The 15419-nt window shown below is 48.9% G+C and overlaps 2 protein-coding genes and 1 long non-coding RNA gene across 3 annotated transcripts; 1 reads left to right on the top strand and 2 right to left on the bottom strand.

Moving 5' to 3' along the window:
• Positions 1-23: 23 nt before the first annotated feature.
• Positions 24-6182, bottom strand: LOC120663006. The gene is made up of 2 exons (XM_039942044.1): positions 4079-6182; positions 24-2671 (listed from the first exon to the last, which is right to left on the bottom strand). Exons 1-2 carry the CDS (start codon positions 6098-6100, stop codon positions 644-646), a joined length of 4050 nt encoding a protein of 1349 aa, XP_039797978.1. The 5' UTR covers positions 6101-6182; the 3' UTR covers positions 24-643.
• Positions 6183-8199: 2017 nt separating this feature from the next.
• Positions 8200-10910, bottom strand: LOC120663004 (L-type lectin-domain containing receptor kinase SIT2-like). Its single transcript, XM_039942042.1, has one exon. The coding sequence runs from the start codon at positions 10605-10607 to the stop codon at positions 8541-8543; it is 2067 nt and encodes a 688-aa protein (XP_039797976.1). The 5' UTR covers positions 10608-10910; the 3' UTR covers positions 8200-8540.
• A 2961-nt stretch (positions 10911-13871) lies between these two features.
• On the top strand, positions 13872-15173 carry LOC120663010. The gene is made up of 2 exons (XR_005670249.1): positions 13872-14179; positions 14865-15173. It is a non-coding gene; the product is annotated as an uncharacterized LOC120663010 (long non-coding RNA).
• The last annotated feature ends 246 nt before the right edge of the window (positions 15174-15419 follow it).

The following is a 15419-nucleotide window of genomic DNA, read 5'->3' on the forward strand; positions in this document are numbered from 1 at the left end:
GAATTTCTTCATAGCACTGGAAATAGGGCGTGCATGGATCAGTTATATAAAATCATCTACAACTAGTTCATGTAGTGCTAAAAAATAGAACAGAAGAACAATGGTGGAGCTCCCCATACAGCACCATGGGGCAGCTGCCCCAGCTTAATTAGCGGCACAAAGACCCCTCACTCCTCCCTCATGTCAGCATCAGCGCTGCAGCGGTTCAGCTATGGTTGTATGGTGGCTCCCTCATTTTGGAGCTGCAGAATTATATAAGAAGTCCATACACATTGAGAAGACATCCAAGCTAGCAAAGTGATCAGTTTGATCATCCGATAAAATTAGCACGTGATTAGTGCTAAATTAGACCTAGTGTGAGTGATTGCATGGTGTTTCTAACTTGTTCTTGGTTTAAGGATCGGAGTAAACCACCATTATAAGCTTGATCCGCCATAATATTGGAGTCTTGATGGCTCGCCGGCAAGCTCATCACTCCTCCGGCTCGGCGTGGAGTGTTAGTGGAACCTATGTTTAGGTTACAAGGAGACTCTTTCTTTCATGGAGAAACTCCACAAGGAAGACAATGTCATGGAATATTTTTTAATCAATAGGAGCAACCCTGCTGTTCTTTCTCAAAAAGAGGAAAATATTCAAGTGACTATCATCTCCCTCCTGACATGTCTGATATAGTTCCGAAGCTCATCGTTGATGATGGAGGACATGACACAATATATGGATTCAATCCCTTGTTTTGCAACAGGGCTAGCATATTGAGGCTCGATTGTGTCGATGCCAACTCTGGAACCGGTGCATCTCCATCAAGGCAATCCAAGACCTTTTGCATGCTTGGCCTTGCGCATGCAGATGGGTGCGAGCAGAGCAGTCCAAGCTTCAGCACAAGGTATGCTTCATCAGTGTTATAGTTTCCTTGCAACCTTGTATCCACCGTCTCAAGGAGAGTCCCATTGTGCCAATGATCAAGTACCCAATCAACCAGAAACAGTTGATCATCACCTTGGTCATCTTCCTTGATTGGTCTTTGCCCACATGTGACCTCAAGGATGAATATGCCAAAAGCAAAAACATCTGTGAGAGTTGATGCCTTGCCTGTGCGCAGTAGCTCTGGAGCAAGGTAACCCATGGTACCAACCATATGAGTGGTTTGCGGATCAGTGCCATGGTCATATAACCTTGCCAGGCCAAAGTCCCCAAGCCGCCCATTCAATTCTTTGTCGAGGAGCACATTGCTTGCCTTGATATCTCGGTGAATCACAATTTTATCCCACCTCTCGTGAAGGTAAAGCAAACCGGTTGCGACACCTTTGATGATATGAAGCCTCTGAGCCCAATCCAACGTTGGCCTTTCCCCTTTGCAGTGTATGTATTTGTCAAGGCTGCCATTCGGCATGTAGTCATACACCAAAAGGAGTTCACCTTTCCTCCGACAATAGCCGAGTAATTGCACAAGGTTTCGGTGTCGGATGCGGCCAATACTAACAACCTCAGCGACAAACTCCTTCATCCCCTGCCTCGACTCATGTGACACCCTCTTCACAGCGACCTCCACTTTAGATTTTGGAAGCACTCCTCTATACACCCTGCCAAACCCTCCTTTTCCAAGAAGGTTCTTGTCCTTGAATCCATCGGTAGCATGGAACAAATCCTTAAACGAGAACCGGTGAGGTCCGAAGTCAACCTCCCAATCTTCGCGTAGCTCGGCGTACCTCATTCTTCTTCTCAGGAGTACAACCACAAGAGTGCCTAGAGCGACAATGAATGTTGCGGTGGCAATTGGCAGGGAGATCTCCAAGACCTTGGATCGAGGCTTCGCGGTGAGGCGAGGTAGCTTTGGCAGCCTGGCGATGTCGATCGCCGGAGCAAACCCGCCCATGCCGAAGCTCCAGCCAAGAATGTAGTGGTGAGAGTTTATCGGGCCGGTCGCAGATGAGAAGCCAACGTATGAAGGCTCAAGCAACACATTCGAGAGGTTGTATACTGCTGTAACAAGTGGCCTTACTGGTTTGGTCATCCCAACAGGAGCAATGGTGACGCTGATCCGTGTGGCTTCCCCATCGTACTCCACCCACGCCTGCATCACCTCGCCGCTGATCAAGTTCATGTCATGGAAGCTGCCGCTCCCGTTCGTGTCGTCGTCGTAGTAGCCTGCGGTGTGCGCCGCAACGGAACGGAGGCCGTTGATGTCGACGCCGACGTGGTTGTTGTTCACGTCCTGGAACTCGACGTTCTGCATCGTGTCGATCTCGGCGGCGAAGAAGTGATTCGTCGCGTTGCCGTTGTCGTCGATGTTGGCGAGCCCCATGTACTGTGCGGCCAGCGCGGAGGAGAAGTCCGTGCTGGGCGCGATGGTGAAGGCGATGCCGTGGCAGCTGAGCCCCGGGTAGGTCGTGAGGATGGCGAACGCGAAGGAAGCCGAGAAGGACCGCACCGGGCTGCTGAGCGACTCGCGGAAGCGCACCGGGGACCGGTGGAAGGCGTGGCCCTTGAGCTGGACCGAGCCATTGGTGAGCTCGAGGAGGCCGTCTGCCGTGACGGTGGCCGTGCCGTCCAGGGTGAGGTTGGTGGTGCCGGAGAAGCCAGAGAAGACGAACTGGTCCTGGCCGGTGGCAGCACTAACGGCCAGAGCTGGATTCAGGGAGTGGAGGAGGACGGTTACAAGGAAGGAGATGATCTCTAGATGAGCCATGACCCGTGCATGCGAAACTCTACAGAATTGCAGGGATGTGGAGATGATTGGAATGCTTTGTGCGTGGGGAATAGATGTACTATGCATGACTTGCCTAATTGCGTGTTACGGCCTTACGGGCTCGGTCAGTCACCCTGACCTGACACATTATTAGGACCTGCAGCTGCAGTTGCTGATGCATCATTGTCTGAAGTCTGAACGTGTTTATTGGTGCTGCTTTCTAGTAGTGAAAGCAGCGATTCAATTTCTTTGTTCTGTCCCTTTCCTGTACACTGTCTACCAGTCGCTGGTCAGAGGAGATGCCGAGAGAACTCATGTTAACTAAACTTTTCCAGAGGTTTCTTTTTAGCCTTTGTCACATCAAAAGTAATATTACTATTTAAAAGTATCAAATAAAATTTATTTATAAAACTTTTTACACAGATGGATGCTAATTCGTGAGACAATCTAATGAGCTTAATTAATCCATGATTTGCTACAATGATGCTACAGCAACCATCCGTTAATTATGAATTAATATACCTCATTAGATTTGTTTCGCAGTTTAGTCCTAGAGTTCTGCTATTAGTTTTGTAATTAGATTTCATTTAATACTTCTAAATATCAAGATTCTCTTTGATATGACATGATCTAAAGTTTAGCCCTTGGATAGAAGAGTTGTGTTAGGATTCCAAGTCTACGAGGCCAGTGTGCGTGTGCTTCATGTGAACATATGGGATGAGAACAAGCGTAACTCTGACGTCTCTGAGGAAATCATCAGAAGATGCGCCTTCAAAGTCAGACAATGAGAGACGTGATTTAATTGCAAGCATTCGGCATAAACTGCTGACTAGGTCAGATTCATGCGTGTGTTCCTTATCTTCTTTGTTGACTCCACTCCTGTTTTATTCTTAAGAATACTTCTTAATTGAGTTCACTTGTGTTGACACGCAAGGATGACTACCTAGTGCAGGTTTTCGCTGTTTAGTCCTAAGATTCAAAATCACGTTTGTAGAAGACTGAAATGCCGTGTTCAAGTTACGTTTCCCATGTTGGCACATTTTGGCCTAATCACGTTGGCAGAAATTTATAAATGATCAACATTCTTCATCTTCAGACAGGAAAAAAAATACGGTCCACATTAGTTTAATCTTCTGGACATAATGTTTTCACACATGTAAAAGTGTCGCGGTATACTAGTAAGTATATGAAGACTACTCTATAACAAAGTAAAACACAAGCTTCCAATGTCTATTTACAAGTTACAACTTTCTTTGAAGGGATTAATCATGGAGTTCAGTGTATCTACATTGAAGAGTAGCATGATCTAAAGAAATGAATGACATGGAAACAAAAGGCGATTCACGTGATAACTTCTCCTAAAACGTTGGACATGGTGGTCATGGTTGCAACCGAAGAGGGGTAAGACATGATGTACGAGTCGAACCCTTCATTCTGCATCAGTGCAAGGGTTTCAAAGTTTTGAAGTGTCGGATTCAGCTCCGGTGGTGGCATGTCTCCATTTAGATACTTCATTACCTGGTGCATGCTAGGCCTCATGCTGGAAAGAGGGTGAGAGCACAATAATCCTATCTTGAGCACTAGGTATGCCTCACCAATGTTGTACCTTCCATGAAGCCTAGCATCCACGGTATCGGTCAGTGATCCTTTGTGCCAATGGTCAACAACCCAATCAACCAGTAAGAGTTGGTTACCATTTGAAGTTTGCTTGATGGGTCTTTGTCCACAAGTGACTTCAAGAATGAATACGCCGAAGGCAAACACATCGGTCAGAGGGGTTGCTTTACTTGTGCGACCAAGCTCGGGAGCTAAGTACCCTATGGTTCCAACCACATGAGTGGTGTGTGGGTTGGCACCATGGTCGTACAACCTTGCAAGGCCGAAGTCACCAAGTCGGCCATCCATGTCCTTGTCAAGCAGCACATTGCTTGCCTTGATATCACGGTGGATAATAACCTTCTCCCATTCCTCATGGAGATACAGCAACCCGGCAGCGATTCCCTTGATGATCATGAACCTTTTGTCCCAATCTAGAATTGGAACATCATCACTAGCATCGTACAAGTGCTTATCAAGGCTCCCATTTGACATGTACTCGTAGACCAAGAGGAGTTCACCTTTTCGCCTGCAGTAACCAAGCAAGTGCACAAGATTACGGTGTTGCAAGCGGCCAATGCTGACAACCTCTGCTATGAACTCCTTCACGCCCTGCTTCGAGTCATGCGACACTTTCTTGACGGCGATCTCCGTTTTCGACACCGGAAGCACACCCTTGTACACCCTCCCAAACCCTCCGACACCAAGTAGGTTCTTGTTCCTGAATCCTTCCGTTGCATTGAACAAATCCTTGTACGAGAACCGATGTGGACCAAACTCGACCTCCCAATCTTCCCGCAGTTCGGTGTACCGCAGCCGTCTCCGCACCAACAGAACAGCAATGGCACCCACAGCTAAGATGAATCCTGCGGTCGCTACTGGCGGTACGATCTCTGCCAGTTTGGCACGGTGCTTGGGGCCAAACCGGGGCAGCCGTGGCAACTTGGAGATGTCAATGGCTGGAGCAGGTCCGTCCATGGCGAAGCTCCAACCAAGAACGTAGTGCCGCGAGTTGAACGAGCCCGTCGCCGACGAGAAGCCCACGCACGCCACGTCGGTGAGCACTGTGGAGAGGTCATAGGCGGTGGACAGCAGCGGCCTACTGGGTTTGGCCATTTTCAGGGGAGCCATGGTCACGTCGATCTGCTTCCGATCACCGTCGTAGTCCACCCACACCTGCGTCGCCTCGCCGCTGGCAAGCGTCAGGTTGCGGAAGACCCCGCCGCCGCGATCATCGTAGTAGCCGGCGCTGGCCGAGGACACGGAAACGAGCCCGTCGACGTCGATGCCGACGTGGTTGCCGTCGATGTCGCGGAACTCGTTGTTCTGGTCGGTGTCGAGCTCGACGCCGAAGAGGTGGTCGCCCTTGTCGCCGTTGGTCGTGGCGTTGACGAGGCCGATGTACTGGCTCGGGAACGCCGCGGAGAGGTCGTAGCTTCCCGGGGCGACGAACAGGACGATGCCGTGGCCGCAGGCGTCAGGGTCCGGGCAGAGGATGCCGAACACGAAGGACGTCGAGAAGGACCTCGCGCTCGCGGTGCCGTTGCGCGGCTCGCGGAACCGGAGCGGGGCCGGGTGGATGGCGTGCGCCTTCTGCCGGAGCGTGCCGTTGGTGAGCTCGAGCAGGCCGGACGGCGTGACCGCGGCCGCGCCGTCGAGGGTGACGTCGGCGCCGGAGAAGCCGGAGTAGACGAACTGGTCGGCGGCGGTCGTGCCGGCGCTGCCGTCAACCTTGACGCCGATGGCGAGGATCACGCACACGCACAGGCTGATACTGAGCAGTTTCTTGTGAATTGGAAGCACGGACGAGGACGACATAGCTTCGCGCTGTGCCGCACGAGGACGAATGCGAATGCGAGGCTGGTAGCTAGAACTTGAAGCAGGTGCTGCTGTGTGAAAAGCCTGGCTGACTGGAAGGCAGCCGAGAAGAATTGACTGGTCAATTGCAGCAGAACCAACCAAGGCGAAGCTGCAGCTGTACTAGTGCTCTGGCGGGAGCTATCGTGCTGGGCCGAGCATGGCAGAACAGGCTTACGGGCCGATGTCATTGGGCTTCCAGTATACCTATTCCGGCTGCTGAAAGTCTGATGCTACACACTGCAGAACGAACATGCATTCTGTTGCAATGGATAAAGATTTCCTTTTTGGCAATGCAGAACGAACTTAACATCAATGCACGTGCATTTTCATTCCTAAGTCACAACTTAAGCATGAACCAAACCGAGGCTAAGAGTCAACTTGTGTAACTTTTTGGTACTTGAACAACTCCTGTTGGATCGCATAGGTAGATTATGGGTTCTAAGCCGAATATGGGTGTAAGGTGTTAAGAGCAACTCCAGAAGAGAATGTAAACCACTCTGTATTGGTATCTCGCTCGGTATACCAACTAAAAAGGCGATCAAACAAACTCGTATATCGGTTCTCTCGGTATCCAACTCGACATCTGGTGCGGCTCGCTTGGCAAAGGTGTCAAGACGGAGCACCTTGCCATCTGCTCTCCTGGGCCCGCCCGCATCCTCCCGCCTCCTGCCTGCGAATCCCGAGCCCGCCCGCGCCATCGCCGACCTCCCCCAAAAGACACTCCGAGCTGCAGTCCTCCCAGAAGCCAAGGCCGGAGCTTGAACTCTTGCCGCTGTCGCCGTCAAACTCCACCGTGGTGTGGGGCCTCCAACCGATTCCCTCCGCTGGGAGCTCCGCGGTGACATCCCCGACCTCCCTGGCAGCTCACCTAGGCCTGATGTGGGCCCCAATGACCTCGCGCCGGCAGCCATGCCCATCCCCATGTTGCGCCTCTAGCTCCGCCGCTCACCCGCACCCGTCGAGGACCCCACCAGTTTCGCTGTCTCCTCCTCTTTGCGGTGGTGCCAGCCCCACTAGCAGCCGTCGCCGTACCTGCCGGCGGCGGCCGGCCACCGCCGGTTGGCTTGTTGCCTTGGCCCAGCCCCACCTGCAGAGAATAAAATAGGGCTGGGTGAAAAAAGAAAAATCTAAAGAAGAGGTCCCACATGTCAGGTATTTGAAGAGCCAAAATTTCTAGTCTGTTGATTTCCCTACCCTTTGGAAAGCTAACAAGCTAGCTAAATGGCTAGCTAAATGTGAATTTAGCTAGTGGGATTTACCTAGCCTCGTGGAGATGTTCTTACAAACGATCTAGTTTCACCACCAAGAAATCATTTCATTAATAGGATATCAATTTGTTTCTATGTTTAGTGTTCTTAATGTTTACAATTATGCCTATCATTTTTTAATACATATGATCCAAATAGAGCACCAACATATAAGTTGCATTTTTAGGAAAAAAATTATACAAGTTTCATATATTTTTCTAATTTAAAATGAATTAGTTTTGAATTTTTTAGGCAAAACCACATTTTGTTAATTTATATAAAATGAAAAATAATCTTTGAAACCACTCCAAGGGCTAAATTTATCTGATTTAAACAGATGGATGGCTACAGTTACCATGTGCTCTAGTTGAGAGTTGAAAATCAAACTATCATGCTAGTTTGAGCGAGAAATTGGACTTTATTTTCTTTTTTTCTCAAATGAAGTCTGGTCCAAACTGTAGAAAAAATATAGGGGTGACTAGCGTAGTTTCCATGAGCTTTATGATTAGTTGTCCATGTAAGGTTGTTTATTTTGATGTTCCTAAACTTTCTCACATATATAGCTACCATATAAAAAATGAGTATAAGTCATGCAACGAGTCTGAAAATTAATTTACAGGCCATCAAAATGAACTTGACAAAATACTAATTAAGTATCATGCAAATTACTATGAACTTGACAAATACTAATTAAGTGACACACAAATTAGTAATGGTGGATGTTGGGGTTGGACCCAGAACAGACGAGAGATGAGGTAGAATGAGAGAGAGTAAGTCAAATGAGCAAGTAGCAAGTGGCCAAAAATCATCTCCTCTAAATCCTAGGGCTATTTATAGGGAAGAGAGACGGTTGTTTACATTTATTGCATTGGTGAGGCTGAATATTACATATCGATCCCTAAATTTACAACAAGATACTTAATCACTGCAACTAAGTCCATGTACCTCTAACTTAGCCTTTATACACAAAAGCGCACCCCCAACAGCAGATCACAACATTTTTCTCGTGTGTTTCACAAGGTGAATTATCGTGTTGGATTTACACCACATATAAGTTGCGACACAACAACACCCACTAAGAACCAGAAACAAAACAGAGGCCATGTGTACTCACATGCTTTAGATACAATCAACCAATATACTAGCTGCTGTCATCTTCCCACCGAGATGCCTGGTGTCATCGTGCCCATGCTGGTCGCCGACCACGGATACTGCAGGACGGACTGGTCGAAGGACAATTGGTTCCGCATGAGGCTCAACAAGCTCATGTTCGCCGGCGCCAGCTCCGGCAGCGGCGCGTCGCCGTCGAGGTACTGCATGACCTGCCTCATGGTAGGCCTCTCACCTGGGAACGGGTGCGAGCACATCAACCCAAGCGTCAGCACCATCCGTGCCTCGTCAACGTTGTAGTTGCCCTGCAGCCTGGAATCCACGGTCTCCTCGAGAGCTCCTCTGTGCCAGTACTCGAGCACCCGGTCAACCAGCATCGCCCGGCCGTGTTGGACGCTGTTGCTGACCGGGCGGCGGCCGCAGGTGACCTCGAGGAGGAAGGTGCCGAAGGCGAAGACGTCGGTGAGAGGGGACGCCTTGCCCGTGCGCGAAAGCTCCGGCGCAATGTAACCCATGGTGCCAACCACGTGTGTGGTTTGCAGGTCGGTGCCATGGTCGTACAGCCTTGCAAGGCCAAAGTCGCCTAGGTGTGCGACCATGGCGCCGTCGAGGAGCACATTGCTTGCCTTGATGTCCCGGTGGATGACGACCTGCTCCCACTTTTCATGGAGGTAGTACAACCCTGAAGCCACGTCTTTGATGATCTGAAGCCTCTGAGGCCACTCCAGTAAGGGCTTGTTCTCCTCGCCGTAGAGATACTTGTCAAGGCTGCCACTGGGCATGTAATCATAGACCAAAAGCAGCTCACCCTTCCTCCGACAGTAGCCGAGTAACTGCACGAGGTTGCGATGGCGAAGGTGGCCGATGCTGACAACTTCAGAGACAAACTCCTTAATCCCCTGGCTCGAGTCATGGGACACCCTCTTCACGGCGACCTCCAGTTTGGACTTTGGAAGCACTCCCTTGTACACCTTGCCGAACCCGCCTGCGCCGAGCAGGTGCTTGCTCTTGAACCCTTCGGTCGCCATGAACAGTTCCTTGTACGAGAACCGGTGCGGCCCGAACTCGACCTCCCAATCTTCTCTGAGCTCATCGTATGCCAGCTTCCTCTGCACAATCACAAAGACTGCAATGCATGCCAACAAGGCTACAAAAGCTGCTGCAGGCAGTGCAATCTCCAAGACCTTCATCAGAGTCTTGTGGTTGTGGCCAGAGTGTGGCAGCTTTGGCATCTTCTTGAAATCAATGGGCGGGGCAGGTCCGTTCATGGCGAAGCTCCAGGCAAGCACGCAGTGCCGCGACTTGATCGGCCCGGTCGCGGCAGAGAAGCCAGCGTAAGCATGGTCGGTGATCACAGCTGAGAGGTCGGTGGTGTTGGAGAGCAGGGGTTTGGACGGTTTCGCCACTCCCATGGGAGCCAGAGTGACATTGATTTGCTTGGCCTCCCCATCGTAGTCTACCCACACCTGGATGAGCTCGCCGTCAGTGCTGATGAGGCTCAAGTTCTTGAGCGTACCGTCCTTGTCGTCGTGGAAGGCGGCGGAGCTGGATTCCACGGAGGAGAGCGCGTCGATGTCGATGCCGACGTGGTTGTCGTCGATGTCTTGGAACTCGTCGTTCTTGATGGTGTCGAGCTCCACGGCGAAGAAGGGGTTGCCGCTCGGGCCGGTGCTGTGGCTGTCGAGCAAGCCCAGGTACTGGGCCGGCGACGCGTTGGAGAAATCCTTCCCCGGGGCGATGACGAAGGCCATGCCATCCGTGCTCAGGTCTGAGGATGCCGAGAGGATGGCGAAGACGAAGGCGAGGGAGAAGGACTGCGCCGTGCCATTGGGGGAGTCCTTGAACTGAAGCGGGATCCGGTAGAACGCGTGGCCTTTGACGCCAGGCTCGTTGTTCGTCAGCCCAAGGAGCCCTTCCCTGGTGACCGCAGCCGTGCCGTCGAGGGTGAGGTTCTCGGCACCGGCGGCGAAGCCCGCGAAGACAAAGGAATCGTTGCCGCCGGCGACACAGAAGCCCGGAAGGTTGAGGCTAAGGCAGAGGAGGAGGAAGGCTACAAGGAAGGACATGGGAAGATGCTCCATGGCTCTGGACTGTAGGAAATTCAGCATGCCAGTTTCACAAGGTACTCTTCTTCTAGAGGTAGTCGTCCCTATGCTGTGGTTCTGTCTGTAGTTTACCTGCTAAGTACGTTGTCATTGTCGATGTACAGCGATTGACCGGCGGCCGGAGCAACTTGTAAGCCACGAGATGATGACCGAAGACTACTAGCACCGGTGGATGCCGTGGTCGCTGTGTCTCGTGCTGCACATGTGACCAATGTCTGAATTTCCTGAATACAACAGTGTGGTGGTTACATGGGAAGAGTTGTCTTTTTTTGAGATGTACTACAACTTGTGCCCTGCTGTTCTTTTGGAGTTTTGCCGGAACGAATCTCGCTCGGAGAGTTTAATCCATTCCATGTGGCCCCCCAAAAACCTAATCCAGACCATGACAGTATGAGATTCTTTTTATTTACTACTCCCTCCGTTTCAAATTATAAGTCATTCTAAAAATTTTGGAGAGTCAAACCATCTTAAAGTTTGACTAAAATTATAGAGAGAAACACAAAGATTTATAACATCAAATAGGTATACTATGAAAATATAGCTAACAAAGAATCTAATGATACATAATTGGTATCATAATTGTTATTATTTTATTATATAAATTTGGTCAAACTTGAAAAAATATGACTCTCTAAAATTCTTGGAATGACTTATAATTTGAACCGGAGGGAGTACTTGGCTAGTTGAAAGCTTACAGAAAGACAAAACGTAGTATGACTATCATCAACTCAATTGGGTACGTACCTTTCATGGTGGCGTTACGCTGCCGGTTCCAAGGAAATGACGCGCGCACCAACTCTGTCGCCGATGGCCTGCTGGCGTTGCCAAGGATTTGGAGCTGCCGATCCATTCGTGACATCAGGTCCTCCAACCAGAGGTATGGATCAGATAAGATTGGAGAGAAGCAGGGCAGATTGGGGAAATCTATTTATCGCATAAGCAATTGGAGCTCGCAACGTTGCTGAGCTCACTATTCATCTTCTCTGGCGAGCCAGGTTAGGAGGGGGGGGGGGGTTGCCGGGGCGACGATAGTCATTAGTGCCCTTAGAAGAGAGGGGGAGGGGGTGGAAGAGACGACCGGCGGAGGTGGCGGGTTGTGGGCGGCGGCGGGGACGTCGCTAGCCAGGGCGGCAGCTTGACAACTGGTGGGCTAGGTACCGGGTGGGGAGTAGGGTTCTCTTGGATGGGGACGACACTAGGCGGTGGATCCGGCGGCTCGGGAGCCGCCGGAGATCGGGAAGATGGCGGCGGCGAGGGCGAGCGACGCGAGCACTCTTCAGCGATACTTCAGCTCGCTCTTGCATGAGCGCGGAATAGACATCCCGGGCAGATTGGTCAGGTCCAACGAAGTTAGTGGCAATCTTGCGAATCCATTGTTAGCGATGTTAAGTTTGCGACGCAATATTGGGAGGGTAAAATTTCAAATTTCTCTCTTTTTTAATTGGCTACTAGTTGAAGGTTGCAGAAAGAGAAACTTTGTATGACTATCAATTGTGGGCACATCATATTCTAGCTAGCTCGGGGAATACCCTGCAATCGAATCTGTGTCAAATTCATACACGCTTTTTGGAGAAAAAAAAATTGGACGCATGCGTACGTCGCCGTCGTTGGAACTAAACATCGATGAATGAGTGGGTAGTTTTCACAGTACTGGCTATCTATTCTGACGTAGCCACGCAGAAGTTTTTACCGTCATGTGCTTTGGATGATACCGGCCAGTACTGAGGCCTTCCTATCCTTTCGGCCTCTCGGCGGGTTCTGCAGCCGGTAGGAGCAGATGAGCAGTCGCAATCTTTTTAGAGATGCCGTCAGATACGGTGTTCTTAGGTTCCTTAAAGTTTGATGGCTGCCCGTTGACGCTGCGCACGGTCCTCCTGTCAGTTTCACGTTGGGCCCCAAGGAGACACTGACTCTTGATGTGCTTGCCAGTTCGTTGGACTGTTGCAACGTTTCAATGTATAGGTTTTTTGAACGAAAAACTGTGGGGAAGTTCATTATAGTGACAACATTTTTCATTAAAGAAGAGAGTTTATTTACGAGGACTAAATGACGTGGGCATGACACGTATGTATACGACGTCCATTCAAGATGAAATTACGGTGAGCTTATTCCTATGCACTTTTAGTAAGAATAGATTGCTACCTAAGAAAATTATTATAATTATGAACAACAAAGAAACCCAAAAATGTTTGGAGAGAGGTATGGAGGAGGAGAATACCAGCGCGGATGTCTAAACCAAGCGAGAGGCCCACAACATATAATTTCGACTCCAATTCAGAGTTCTGGACCAGGCCGCCTTAAAACAGCGCCCAGATCACGTATGGGGTTCAAATTGATGTTCTAAGCATGTACGGAAAACTATTAAAATAAATTTTCCATTGCCATCGGTCCCATGTAATTATCAGGTCCGAGTCACCGGAAATTGTAGAAACAAGTGGATACCCAGAATATGTAAGGTGCGATGCCGCCGTATTTTGGGCCGTTGGGTTGTGTATCATTTCGGAGTCCAATGAAGACGAGTTTAGGGTTTCATGGACGACCCTAAACATTTATCTTGAGTAGCTGTCACCCAAGTTAGGGGTGGATTTTGTTTTGATTAATTCTGTCTTGAACAGTTCGTCGTCACCGACTTGTAAGACCCTAACTTTGTGAGCTTAATCAATCATTTGCAGTTCTTTTTGTGTTCTTTCTCGTTGTTGCTTATGTTCTTCGATTCGTAGGTAAGAATTAGCCTTTGTGGTGAGGTCAACCGAGCAGTGCACGGTTGATATCAAAAGACGATATGGTGCATCGATTGCCGGCTCGAGCCTTATTGGTCGGAAGCCGAATTGCTTGTATCGAATTGTCATTATCCTCTGATGAAAGATAGGACATCCTCGTATTCCCATCATAAAAGACCTACGAGAACATACAAACAAAAGACATATTATACGGAGTTAGCCATGCTACTGGTATGTTCGGGTGCAACTCCTCCTTTTCTAAAAGTACAGTTACTACTAACTAGCTTTTCCTACGGTTTTGGCAAGTTTTAAAAAACATAATCTCCTCACAACCACATTGCTAGCAGTTTTATAATTAGTTGACAAAATATACTAAAACTGTTGACTGCTCGTGAGAATAAACTGATAGAAAACTGTTGGCTTCAGAATCGGGCCAGATTCTATGAAAGAAGCTGACGATAAACATGGGCTGATGGGCTGGCAGGCCCATAAGGCTGCACTCAGCAGGAATCACCAAAAGTCCAAAAGAACTGTGAGAAAAGAAATGAATGGCTCCAATTCTTTTTCATCTGGGCCCATTTCGCCGTAGCGCTCGTCGACGCCCCCACATTGGCGGCGCGTCGTCGCCGGCACCGGCAGCGCTTGCCGCTCGCCACCTCACAAGGCTCGCTGCACTGCCAGGATTTACCTCCTCCGGCTCCGAAACAGTACTCAACGAGGGACCTTGGAGGCAGCGCCGCGGCGCGCGTTGAGCCGAGCACTCACTGCGGCTGAGTCATTCGACCCGGCGGCGGCGGCGGCGCGGCGCCCGCACCGCCTGCCAGGCAGGCTTCCGAAGGCAGTTGCCTCCTTCCGGTGACTAACTACTGAGTCCAGTTCATTTTGTTACTCTAAAGGTGTTTATGATTCCAGGATTTGGCATTATTGTTCTAGCCTGCAGTAGCATTTGGCTGTATGGGTCCAGTAAAATTGTATGCTCAGCAACAGTTAACCTGAACCTCAGAATTGCTCAACTGAGAGTTATAACTTCCCATGTGAAGACGGTCCCGCGTCATTATTCAAATCTTAGTAATTTCATAAGTTAGCTCCAAGTCACAAACTGCACTGGACATACTTAATATGTTTCCCATTTGTTCCTCAACTAAAAAATCCAAGAACCGACAAAAAGAAATCATTTTTTAGCATGTTCATATTTCAACAGTAAATAGGTTAGAACATCGAACTGATTGTTGCACCTTTCTGTGATATAAATGGAAATGCAGATGTCTATTGTTCAGTACGTTTGGAGAAATGTGTTTAATAGTCTGTACCTAGCTTCTCAATACTCAATGCTAGTTAGAAGGCATGCATCAGATTTCTGGGGACACAGGTTGAATCCATTTTTAAGGGCCCTTGAGAAACTACCCTCACTATATGCTGTAGCTGTGGGTTGAGCAGTTTGGAAAAGAAATATTAATGAGAAAATTGTGCTTTATAGATCGTGCTCATTTCACTTCAGTGGTTGATGTTGGGTTTATAAATTCTCTTCTCCGATCTCCAGTGCAGGGTGGAGATAATGCGTTTATGTGAATGGATGGGTGCCTGCAACTTCCTCCAGCTTTATGATGATAATGTATGAACTTCCTATGCTACTAATTGATTCTCTTTTGCATTTAACTTTATAGTGAAGCTATCGCTCATTTTGTCCATTGTGTTCTTTTACTGAGGCTAAGCTGTTTATGCAAATCATTTAGCTTCTGTTTTCTGTAGTTCCGGTGATGTTTCTAAATATGGTTTGATATGCTAAAATAGTTGAAGCAGGGGATGAACCTCCTTCCTCAAATATAATTGATATATTAGGTTTGCGAGATACATTTCTACAATGTTTAAAATCTATCAAGATGAATAGAAGGATACATCTGAGTTGAGAGGGGTTTCATTTTAATTGGAACTGTTCCTAGTTGTCCGATTTGCCATCAGAAGAAAATCAATTCCCAAAATATCCCTATAAAATAACCTTTCTTTCTGGGAGTAATTATTCTACTTTAAACACCAAAGACTAGGAGTTAGGAGTATAAGTATAATAGGTTCCCTAAATGCTGAGTTGGGCTGGACC

The sequence above is a fragment of the Panicum virgatum genome, chromosome 2N (assembly GCF_016808335.1).
Source record: "Panicum virgatum strain AP13 chromosome 2N, P.virgatum_v5, whole genome shotgun sequence".
Lineage (NCBI taxonomy): Eukaryota > Viridiplantae > Streptophyta > Magnoliopsida > Poales > Poaceae > Panicum > Panicum virgatum.